Below are 12,636 nucleotides of genomic sequence, written 5' to 3'. Positions count from 1 at the left end.
TGCTTCTTTATTCTTTCCTGTTTCCCAAAGTTCTGTCATAAATACACATTTTTATAACCAGGAAACAATGTTTTATTTTTTATAGAAGGAAAAATATCCCCTCACTATAGTAGGTTCATCATCTCTACATAAAGGCAAAAACGTATGGCTACTTACCTAGCCAAGTTCCGTGCGGGGTTTCTGGAAGCTGAAATGCATGTTCAGGAACGTATATATGTACACTGATTTACTTATTATAAAATCTCAACAGATGACTTCTGATACACAATAAATCCAAGAACAGCATCACAAAACACATCAATGAATTATACTAAAATAAGGTTATTTACTGAAAAATGATACATTGGACATAATCTGTATATAGAACAAAGCAATTAATGGTAAACTTAATAAGGCACCTTTCAAATCAGATGCTGTACAAAATACATTTAGTGTTACATATCAAAGATGAATCCATATTTTAGGTGTTTTACAATTGCATAATAAAAATGCTTCCTTTAACCTGTCAATGCCTTATGTACAGTTTCCCTAAGCTATAATATTTTCATTTTATACAATATATACTACATTTTAGCTTTTAAGTGGGAAGAACAAAGGTCACTAAAGAGCTTAAATAATTCCACTGAAAGAGTGCAGAGTACAACCTAAAATTACAGTATCATGTCTAATTCTTTGCAAAAGCCATATTCATAAGCTTTCCTTATGGGATAGTCCTTCCTGTGGATTCATACACTGCACCAGAGGAACAAGTCCTGCTTGCCTAGTCTCCACCCCTCTCACAGTCAGAAGGTGAGCAAACTGTCACTGCTTAGCATCTGACTCAGTCTGTTTTTGTTATTAAAAGGGCTACATAACCTTTCTTTCTACATGAAATAAATACACTTCTGTTGAAATCATCTTAGACATCTGGAAACATTTCAAAACAATACACATCTGGAAAGACAAGTGTTTTCACTAAGGAAATCTGCCCTGGAATAGACTACTCAATATCCAAATTGATCTTGGGCCAAATCAGAGATGAATGGTTCTTGGAAAATTACTGTCTTTTTATTCTAAATAAGAAAAACATCTAAAGAAAAAAGTATTGACTATCATTAGAGTGAATGAATAAAACCCAGCACATTTCAAGACAATAGCTGATAAAAGCTCGGTCACTTTATAGGATTAGGAACATTTCTGAATAACATAACATCATGCTGACTAAAGTATCTTTTGTTACAGTATTTCCAGGAAAATCGGTTCTAATTTTATAAGAGAAGCACCGGAGAATCAAGATGGGGAAATTTTAACATGCCCTGTACCCCAGCAACTCCCACTCATACAAACCACTCATGGCATCTTCCTGGATCATTTGATATTTACTTAGGTAGCTTGGGTTTGGTTTTTATATTTTAATGATTTAAAGGAATGGCTAATGTTAGCTGTATTTTTTAAACCCTAGATTCAAAGTGGGACCAAATGAGTTTGCAGATTTTTACAAGTAATTAATAAACAATACTTTATTTTACCAGTTGGTTGTATTATTATTATTATTTTTGTTTTTATTACATTTGTGTTTGAATACGCGGAGTGCATGATGAGTGTGCTGGGGTGGGTGCCACGGAGTATGTGGATGTCAGAGGACAATCATGGGGTAGTTGGTTCTCTCCTTTCACATGTGTCCCAGAGATTAAAGTGCAGCTGGCAGGCTTGGCAACAAGTGCCTTTACCCACTGAGCCTTCTCATTGGCCCTAAGGGCTAGTATTTAAATATTTCACTTACAGAATTTCAAATTTTAAAGTAAGAGGGGAGAGAGGAAAAAAATAAGTTTAAGCAACTTTAGATTTTAGGATTCCAAGTAAGTAAGCATTTGCCTTTTAAAGAATGTTACTATTTCTAATGAGTGTACTGAAATGTAGTTTGGGAAGGCAGCAACTGGAGTACTCATTGCCTATCTTACCATTACTTCCTGATAGCCCTTTTTCTTAGATCAAGCTAATTAGAAAACAATCATTACAGTGGCCTTAACACACCAGTTAAGCATGTCTAAGAATGAAGCATGCCATTTTTTAGGGTTATCATCAAGATGATAAATGCTTTTTAAGATTTAGTTTATTCAGGCAAAAATGTATCCAGGTTAAAATGGCTTAGGTAACTCAGATGTCCTATGTGTTCTCAGACTTTGGTTATACTAGATGAAACTCATTAAACAAAACAGTCAAAACAAGTTTCAAATTTGTGAAATAGGATGTGCAGGCATTATAGTAAGTGAGTAGATGGACAGCCTCCTATTTAATTTAAAATGTCTGACTATGTTGTAATATAATCACCTTTAATTTATGTTTCATCCAAAGAGACAATGTCACTTGATCCTCTCATGGCTTGTTTGCTCAGAATAAACATTTAAGTAGTAGGATATCAGCATGTAAGTTTGAACCAGAACTGTTCTTTGAGAGAACAAGGACTCTATAAAAACCAGATTATTTTATTTAATAATAGCTGTTCAGTGTAAATATGGGCAGTGACCAGATACTGGGCACTTCTGCCTGAATCTCTGTCTTCACAAGTTAGGGACCAGAAACTATAAAACCAAATGTCAAAATTTTTAGATATCTAAAATACATTTACCAGTTACTGACAAATTTACATTAGCTGACATCCTTTGTAAAAGAATAATGAGGCAATATCTTAATGAAGTTTTTCACTGAAGTTTTTAAATGCATGAATTCTGAAATTCATACATAGTTCTACTTTAAAACATTCTCCCCCATTAAGGATCAGATGTAAGATCCATGTAAGCTGTTTTGCATAGAGTTAAGTATGTACGTATGTAAAATATGGCTATAAAGATGGTTATGTAGGTTTGAAAATAAAACACATTACACATGACAAACAACTTCCCTTTTTAAGAGGCACTGAGAGCAAAGACTTCAGAATTTGATCACAGACATACACATCATTATCAGACACAGTAAGGCTGACTCCAGAAAGGGGCATTTCCTTTCAAAGTATGGCTCAAAGCAGTGAGTTTCAACTCTGGACAGGAGGTGTTTCATAAAAAAATAATTACCAAAAAAGAAGCCAGAATGGTGAGAGAAGGAAAACAGTCCAAATTTATGGACTCTTTAAACTTATTTGGCCTTTACAACTATTTTGTTAAAAATAAAGTTGATGGAGGAGTTACTACACTTACAAGGTAGATGACTTTTATGATATTGGTGAATGTTGACCAGATATTGCATGTTTAAACCACCGGCCACAAAACCTTCCTGAGCAACCATACATTCTTTTCTTCTAAGCCCATGGCAGCAGATGAGTTCTGGTGTGCATATCAAAGGCATGGTGCACCATCATGAACCAGGCAGTATCCCAAAGAGATCACAATCTATAGGCCATTTACAAAGACAAACAAACAGATGTTTCCTCTTATAGAAGGCAAATGTCTCTCTCCATCTCTGCTGAACTCATTAGTTCTCTTAAGGCTTTCATAGAAAGCATCATTTTATGGACAGGACACTGAGTACCCAGAGTTAGACCAGAGGCTTCTTACAGGATTAGAGTCTTGATGCAGTTCATAAAAACAAAATCAAAAAACAGGGCATCAAAACCACATTTAAAACAAAGCTGTCCCGTCCATATGTAAAAAGAATGGTGTTTGGCGTCCCAGTCTTGTATTCTGCAGAGTACTGAAAAGGTCACTGTTAGCAGCCTGTGAAGATGTGGCAGGAAAGAGTCTGAAAAATCAAGCCAACATCCTATTTTCCATGCTAATCACCCATTTTCTTGGGTGAAGTTCTTGCGGTCTATATTCTCCCTCACAACTGTTTAACTGTCAAATCTTTACATCCTGGGATTCAACCATTTTTGCAAGTGTCTTCTTGATTCTCAAAGCTGTGAGTCTGGAGGCTGGATTATGGGCCCAGCATTCCGACATTAGCTTCAAAACTGCCCGAAGACACTAAAGAGAAATGTAAAGAAAGTGTGATGAGCATAGAGTAGTACGGCATTCATTGAGCACTGCACAGGGGTTTGGCTCCAACTTACTTCGTCACTGTTCCAGCGGTTAGACACAATTGGCCGCAAGCGTTTGACACACACAACCTCACGCATATCTTCATAGGATGGGTCACTAGGCACCATGTTGTAATATGGTAATTGATATTCCTCCACTATTCCTATAGAGAAAACAAGTGAGCAAAAACATGGTAGTGCAATACACAGCACTGAACTATGGAACTAAGAATGGATTCGTATAATAAACAAGAAATATACCATGGATGGTTCTCTTTTAACAGTAAATACATGTTTTTCTATTACTTATGACCCATATTTCCCCTAATTCTGACAGGATAGCTGTCTGTCAACAATGGTATATTGTTTCTTTTGGGGGTAGGACACTTGAGATCAGAGACAACAGGACTGTGATTTGAAGCCAGCCTGGGCTACACATAATGAAATTCTTAAACACAAAGGGAAGGGGAAGAAATAAGATTTTCTTGAAATTTTTAGTGTAGCATCTATTTACTTGTCTGTTCCTACTATTGAATGACTTTATTACTCTCTACTGCAAGAGAAAGACTAATCATTATCTGTGTACAAGCTCACAAAGCAGGCCCGCTACTGCTCTCATTAAAAAGGATAACCCTTGCCTCTTGTCTGGGAACCTGAAATAGTGAGTCATTCTCAACAGAGGTCATCACCTCCCAGGGGTTAGTAGTTCAGACTAACACCACAGCAAGCTTCTGATAACAGTCAATAGATGAGAGAGACTGAACTTCTTGGGATGACAATACCACACAGTCACAGCTGACTGAGGAGGAGCTAAACACGTGTATGAATACACTAGGGAGGGCTACTGGAGCCTCTCTCAGCACCTTTCCCCTTGGATGACTTTAAGGCATCTTTACACTGAAATGTGTGTGAGCAGACAAGACAACTTTGTGCGAGTCCTAAGGTGATTCTAGGGAAACCACAGGATCTGAGAGTGGTCCTTGGAAACCTTGACATAGGTGACATATGAATTAAGTAATTACTTTTAAAACGACAGATAAACAAAAATAATCAAAACCACTGTTCAAACTCCTACCTCCTGTAATGCAACGACGAGCCATTTCCCAAATGATTAAGCCAAAGCTATAGATGTCAGCCATAATGTAGGGCTGGAAGTGGTTTTTATTCAGGCTTTCATCCAGCACTTCAGGAGCCATGTAGCGCTTGGTGCCCACCCTGGTATTCAAGGGTATGTCAACTTCATTCGTATCACTAAGACAGGAGGAAGACAATGGTGATATTGAAGGCGAACAATAGTTCAATCTGTACATTTTTATAAATATAGACTTTATATGCTGTCTATTACATAGCATCCCTAGCAGGGTACCATGTTTGCCACCATCACTAACTCTGACTTTTCACACTAAACTGGATCAACACAAGTACCTTTCATAAATTTGGCCAAGGATCTGTCACCAAGGAAGTTCTGCATTTCTTAGAAAGTAACAACACAGGTCTACAGGGTGGCACAGTTGGTACAATGCTTATCTGCCTAGTATACAGGAGATCCTCGGTCCCATCCCCAATACCACATAAACACAGCACGGTGATCCAGGTCTATAATCCTAACACTAAGCACCAAGGAAGTAGGGGCAGGATGATCAAAAATTCAAGGTCATCCTTGGCTAAACGGCTGGTTCCAGTCCAACTTGGGCTACATGTGACCTTGTCTTAAGAAAAAAGGTAGGGGTATGTGTGTGTGTGTGTGTGTATGAGAATGACAGATAATTACATTTGAAGAGTGAATATGAAAATAAAGGAGGAACCATTTACTGTTACCATTCCATATACAGAGAGAAAGAGGGGGGGGAGGAGTTGCTGTGATAAACTTGACAGTGTGTCTGATATGCCTTTAGTACTCATGGGAGGAATGTGGAAGAGTTTAGATTTGCATGCTAGAGAAGCCTGTGAATGGTGACAGCAGAGCTTACTGGGCCGTTCTGATAGGAATCTGGAAAACCAGAATGCTAAGTGAAATGTACAAAGTGGAGGCCTGGTTCATGATGCTTTAGGGAACAAGGACTCTACTGAGAACCAGGTGAAAGGCTAGTTATGTTCTACCTTGGCAAGAATAGGGCTGAAATCTTCCTAGGTCCTGAAAACTCATGCAAGGATGAATTAAAAACAACGAAGGGCTGGAGAGACAGCTCAGCTGTTAAAAGCACAGCGTTTTCCAGAGGACCTGAGTTTAATTTCCTGCACCCACAGCTCACAATCACCCAGGAGACTGACACCCTCTTCTGGCCTCTGCCAGAACTGTATGCATGTGGTACACAGCTTACTCACACATGCAAAATATTTATACACATATAAATAAAAAACTAAATCTGGGTGTGGTGGCACACATTTTTTATGCCAGCACTAGGGAAGCAGAGGCAGGCAGCTCTGAGTTCGAGCTCAGCCTGGTCTACAGAGTCAATTCCAGGTCAACTAGGTCTACACAGAGAAACCAAACTCAAAAAACAACCCCCCCCAAGACAATGAACTGATTTTTTTTAAAGATCCATTTTATTTGTGTTCGTGTGTGTGTGTGTGTGTGTGTGTGTGTGTGTGTGTGTAGGTATCTGCAGAAGGCAGAGAGGGCAGTGGATCCCCTGGACCTGGAGTTATAGGTGATTGTGGGCCTCTCTCTAACCCCAAGAACTAAGTTGTTTGATAGAGGAAACCTGAAGACAGCATGACATTCTAACTGTTCATGTGTTGCGAAGAGCACATGTGTGGAGGTCAGAGGACAACTTGCAGGAATCAGTTCTTTCCTTCACCATTTGGATTCCAGGGATGGAACCACCGTCAGGCTTGGTGGCAAGTACCTTTACCCACTCAGCCATGTCACTGTACCTTACTTATTTTTTAAAGGAGTTCACCATTACATACAATAAACAATATGAAGTTAGGTAACATTCCAATACTTCAAAATTATTTTCCTGACTTCTGCTGAACAAATACAAACACAAAGAAAAGCAAACTCTATATAGAAAGAATGAGTTGGGTTTTAAAAAATATATAGGTCAATAATTTACACTATGACATTTTTTTTGCTCACTCATTTATGGCAACCAAGTCCTAAACTGCCAAGGTGCCTAATCATACGATTACATTTCTGTGAACCATCTTTACTACTCCACAAGTCATAACCTTTTAGTATACTGATTTGAACTTTGTGTAAAGGACTGGCTCGCTGAAGTTTTGCTTAGGTTAATTAAAACCAGTCTAGTTTCTTTAAGTCAGGGAGCTATTAACAATGATAAAACTTTGTCTTTCATAGATTGTGCAAATAAATTATCACATACATGACACTATATGTAATGTATATGTTCATGAATTTAATATTCCCAACCAAAATTTGCAATTAACTACAATTAACTATTAACACTACACAATTATCTATCTAATTAGAAAAGTAAGGTTTCAGGAAAATTTATTTAACTGTGCTTCTACAGAGAGGAGTCTTCCCAGTTTGAGCTGCCAAGGCACAGGCAGGCCAATACAGCTGTGGCAGAAAGGGGCCAGGCTTACTAAGTGAAAGGAGAGCAGAAGAATTCATTGGAATCACCATGTGCGTCAGCAAACATAGAAATGCAGAAGTCATATGACCATGGAGACTTTATCAAGGTTCTTCAAAAGAGTATGCAGCAGGTTTAATTCCCTAAAATAAGAGATCTCGGACTATGAAGGTCCACTGAGGAAAAGCTGCAAGTATGAATAGAGTCAGTTCAAAGAGAGTGCCCACATTTACTGCAGGGAGCAAAACAGGATGGATGAGGCTATCCACATTCACTGGAGCCCAAACGGTGCCATCACAAATGTTAGGTACCAGACATGGAGCTGCAGGGCCAAGTGGTTGTTCCAGGTTTCAGTCTTGCTTTGCTCTAGTTTCTTTGCTGTGTGCATTTTTTTCCTTTTGGAATGGAAATGTTTATTCTGTGACATAGTACACTGGAAATATCTGCCTTAATTTTGATCTCATAAAAAGCTAACAGTTAAGGCACTGCTCCAAGCATGTGAGAAAGTCCAATTTTGAGCTTTTGTTATTGTTGCTTTATATGGTTTTGTTTGTTTTAGACAGCAGACAGACAGAGACAGAGACAGAGACAGACAGAGAGAGAGAGAGAGAGAGAGAGAGAGAGAGAGAGAGAGAGAGAGAGAATGTTTTAAGTCAAGGTCTCTCTATTATGTAGCCCTGGCTGTTCTGGAACTCACTATGTAGAGCAGAGAATTCACATGCCTCTGCCTTCTGAGCGCTGAGATTAGAGGTGTGTACCAGCACACCTTGCAACATTAGAACTATTAAGGCCTTAGGGCCTCTTACAGAGAGCTAAATTCATTTTGCATGAATGTCGGTAATCAAGGGTGGAATATTATGGCTTAAATGTCATGAGTCTGGGTGTCACATTGGCAAGAAGCAGACCTATGGTGCTTAACTGTCTATGTAAATGGATTTGGGATCTTAAATTTAAGACACACAATTTTGGTGTGTCTTTGCAATTAGTCCCAAAGGTTTCAGTAAGGATGTGGGCAGTACCAACTGGAGCCCAGACTGAAAACAAGGGAAAATTCAAAACAAGCCCAGTATCTGCTTTTGACTTCATGCAATGACATGAGGCACTGTTGTAGCTTCCCGTCAATATGTCCTCCCTGCCATGATGAACTGACAGCACCCTTAAACCACCAGGCACATTAAACCTTTTCTTCCTTTTTTTTTTTTTTTTTTAATATTTATTATTTTACATGTCGATCCCAGTTACCCACCCACCCACCCCTCCCTCCCTCTCTCCTTCCCTCCCTCCCTTTTACCCTCTCTGCCTTCTCACATACAAACCTTATCTTCCTTTAGTTGCTTTTTGTTAGGTATTTTGTCTTAGTAAACAGGGGAAAAAAAAAAAAAAAAACCCACAACATCTGATGAATACTAAAGCCAACAAATACCACACTGGTGAAGAACACAGGTTAGTGGTGCTTGCTTTAGCAGCACATATACTAAAATTGGAACAAACCAGATTAGCATGGCCTTGCACAAAGATGAGAAAGTCATGAAGCATTAAAAAAAGGATAAGAAAATGCCAGGCAGGTAGTAGTGCACGCCTTTAATCCCAGCACTCGGGAGGCAGAGGTGGGTGACTGAGTTCTCAGTACAAGGCCAACCTGGTCTACAGAGCAAGTTCCAGGATAGTCAGGGCCACACAGTGAAAATGTGTCTCAAAATAAATAAATAAACAAACAACAACAAGAATACAGTATTAATGATCAGATAAATGGATTTAGGTGGCCCACACAATTTCAACTACTACTACCATCCCCCCATCCACCCAAAAAGTCACATGCCTTTAATTCCAGAACTGGCTGAGGCCAGTGGATCTCTGAGAGTTCAAGGTCAGTCTGGTTCACAAAGAGTTTCAGACCAGCCAGGGTGACACAGTGAGTCCTTGCCTCAAAACAAGCAACAACAAAAACTCATTTATTATTATTTGTATGAATGGGTGCCTGCATAAGTTTATGTGCACCAAATGAGTACAGGTGTCCACAGAGGCCAGAGTCCCCAATCTGGAGTTACAGGTTGTTGTGACTGGAGTTATAGGTAGTTGTAAGAAGTCTGGTGTGGGTGCTAGGAACCAAACTAAGATCCTTGAAGAGCAGTAGTGCTCTTAACTGCTAATCATCTCTTCAGTCTCTTAAACAATATTTTTATTTTGTGGCCTTAAATGAATTCTGAAACGTGAAACACCCATTCTATTCTTAAACTATGTTATAATATAGTGTAGCTGCTTCAACAGTTACCTGATTTTGGAGTTGGGGGGAGGGAAGGTTGAGATAAGGTGTAACTCTGGCTATTCTGGAACTTGCTCTGTAGTCTGCCTCTGCCTCCCAAGTGCTGGGATTAAAGACATTTGCCACCCTTGCCTGTCTCCTGAAATTTTTATAATTCTAATTGATTTGGAAAACTGACAATATCAAAAGAAGCTAATTATCTCCCCATATTTACAGGAGTATAAAATCCACACACTATACTGTTCTGAAGCAGTAATACATGCCACAAGTTAATATGTGGAAACTCCTCCAGTATCCTCCCTTCTCTAGAAATCCATTATGAAGAAAATAATTATGCAAGTGTTGAAGAGTAGAATAATATGTATAAATGTATAAAATTCAGTAATGTTCATGATAACCTTCCTTCCATTCTTTTTTTGATAGAGTTTCTCTGTGTATCCCTGGCTGTCTTGGTACTCACTCTGTAGACTAGGCTGGCCTTGAACTCAGAACTCAAGAGACCCACCAGCATCTACCTCCAGACTACTGGGATTAAAGGCATGCTCCACTACCACCCGGTTTCACGGTAACCTTTAATAAAAATGAACTGAAAGCAAACTTAATGCTCATTATTTGGGTTACAAGTTACTTATAAGAGAAATGGACAACTAACTGAAAAAAAGAGGAAGTTAAAAAGTATGTAGAGTCTGGAGATGTGACTTAGTAGCAAGAGTGTGCTTAGCATACATAGGATCCTGGGTTCAATTCCCAATAATCCCCAGAAAAGTATTGTGAAATGCAGTTTTGTAAAAAGAAAAACAAAAACAAACCCCAAAGCAACCATGAGTATAAATATGGTTAGATAACAAAATAGTTTCCAAATATCAAACAAGAAATCACTCACCTGTTGAATTTAACAGCCAGGCCCAGGTCAGCAATACAGCAACTCCCATTTTTCTTAATAAGAATGTTTTTGCTCTTCAGGTCTCGATGTGCGATGGCAGGCTTTCCTTGGGTGCCATAAATTTCTGTGTGGAGGTGGCACAGACCACAGGCAGCAGAATAAGCTAATTTGAGTAGGGCTCTGGTGTCCAGTGTGGCACATTTCAGGAAGTCATAGAGAGATCCATTTTCATGGTAATCAGTAATCAAATACAGCTGAGTCCAAGAGCCAGTGCCTTTAATGTCTGCAGCTATAAAACCTGTTTAGTGAGTGAGTTGAAAAGGTTAGCTGTCGGCAGAGGTGCTAAGCAGTTATAATGCACATTCAGGATACTGGAAAGAACTACTTGTTTTGTACAGACAGAAATTGTACAAATTTCCTCTAATTTGACCTGTAAAATGTTTTGAATATGTAAACCCCCCCCAAAAAAAATCATTTCCTATGTCACTATACATTGTAGAGTCATTACAGATTGACAATAAATTTACAGTATTTTAAAATTTACATGTTATGTGTGTTTGTGGAGGAAAAAGACAGGAAGGAGAGTGTCAGATCTCTTACAGCCAGAGCTGCCTAATGTGGGTGTTAAGAATGGAACTCAGGTCCTCTGCAAGAACAGTATGCATTCTGAGCTACTGAGCCATCTCTCCAGTCCAAATTTACAGTATTTTGTTTGTTTGTTTTGCAAAACAAGATTTCTCTATGTAGCTTTGGAGCCTAACCTGGCACATGCTCTGTAGACCAGCCTGACCTTGAACTCAGAGAGTTCCCCCAGCCTCCCAAGTGCTGCAATTAAAGGCATGTGCCACCACTGCCCAACTATCTTTAGAGTATTTTTAAAGACAAGGTTTTGCTATGTAGTCCAGGCTATATTTAAACTTGTGATCATCCTGACTCAGCCTCTTGAGTGCTGAGATTGTATGCATATGCCAACACATACAGCTAGTTTATGATAATCCTAACTTTAATCACAACAGTGATAATAATGACTAAGAAAAAGAAGTCATGTGTTACACAATAACCTGCAAGTATTATTTACCTACATGACTTTCTGTTGAACTGGCTCTTTACCTGGGAGTGGCAGCACATGCTTGTAATTCCAGCATTCAGGAGACAGAGGCGAGAGGACTACACAAATTGAAGCTACCAAGGCTACAGAATAAGAGTCTGTCTAAAGACAACAAAAACAAATGAACACCTAAAATAAAAGTTTTTAATTTCAAGTTGAAAAGTAGATACTTAAAAGTTACATGGGAAACGAAGCCATGCATGGTACAGACTGGGCCCAAATAAGCTCATGTGTGTTCTTTATGATGGAACTGTGGTCACAACACACATAGAAGATTGTATGAAATACAGAAAGGAGAGCTGTCTGCTGTGGATTATTAGCTGAAGATGTGTTGGTTGCATTCTTTTATGTTGTATTTGTTTAACTCTGTGAAGCTGTGTTACTTTGCCTGCCTAAAACAAGTGGTCTAATAAAGAGCTGAAAGGCCAATAGCTAGGCAGGAGAGGGATAGGTGGGGTTGTCAGGCAGAGAGAATAAATAGGAGGAGAAATCTGGGAAGGGAAGATCAAGGAGTAAGAAAAAGGAGGAGGGAAGGACATTGGGGGCCAGTCACTCAACTACACATCAAGCCATGGAGTAAGAAATAAAGAAAGGTATACAGAAACAGAAAGGTATAGAGAAATAGAGAAACGTGAAAGCCCAGAGGCAAAAGATAGATGAGATAATTTAACAAAAGCTGGCTAGAAAAAAGCCAAACTAAGGTTGAGCATTCATATGTAATAATAAGTCTGCATCTGTTTATTTGGGAGCTGAGTGGCAGGCCCTGACAGCAGTGTAATTTTAAAGTTCTGGACACTGAAACGGAGGGGATAATCAGTTGTCCTCCTTCTGTGTGCACAGATACTTGTG

General features: G+C 39.0%; 1 protein-coding gene across 3 annotated transcripts in view; it reads right to left on the bottom strand.

The window, feature by feature from the left end:
- Positions 1–301: 301 nt before the first annotated feature.
- Positions 302–12,636, bottom strand: part of Bmpr1a (bone morphogenetic protein receptor type 1A) — a 90,577-nt gene continuing 78,242 nt past the window's right edge. For all 3 annotated transcript variants that reach the window (XM_051206820.1, XM_051206819.1, XM_051206821.1), the window contains 4 exons: positions 10,680–10,977; positions 5,067–5,242; positions 4,025–4,155; positions 302–3,938 (listed from right to left, as the gene is read on the bottom strand). In XM_051206820.1, the coding sequence (XP_051062777.1) occupies positions 3,813–3,938; positions 4,025–4,155; positions 5,067–5,242; positions 10,680–10,977 (731 nt within the window). In that variant the 3' untranslated portion in view covers positions 302–3,812. The remainder of the gene's footprint in view (positions 3,939–4,024; positions 4,156–5,066; positions 5,243–10,679; positions 10,978–12,636) is intronic.

Source organism: Phodopus roborovskii, unplaced genomic scaffold (assembly GCF_943737965.1).
Source record: "Phodopus roborovskii unplaced genomic scaffold, PHOROB, whole genome shotgun sequence".
Classification (NCBI taxonomy): domain Eukaryota; kingdom Metazoa; phylum Chordata; class Mammalia; order Rodentia; family Cricetidae; genus Phodopus; species Phodopus roborovskii.
Note: the sequence above shows the minus strand (reverse complement) of the source record. Positions and strands in the feature narration are given on the sequence as shown.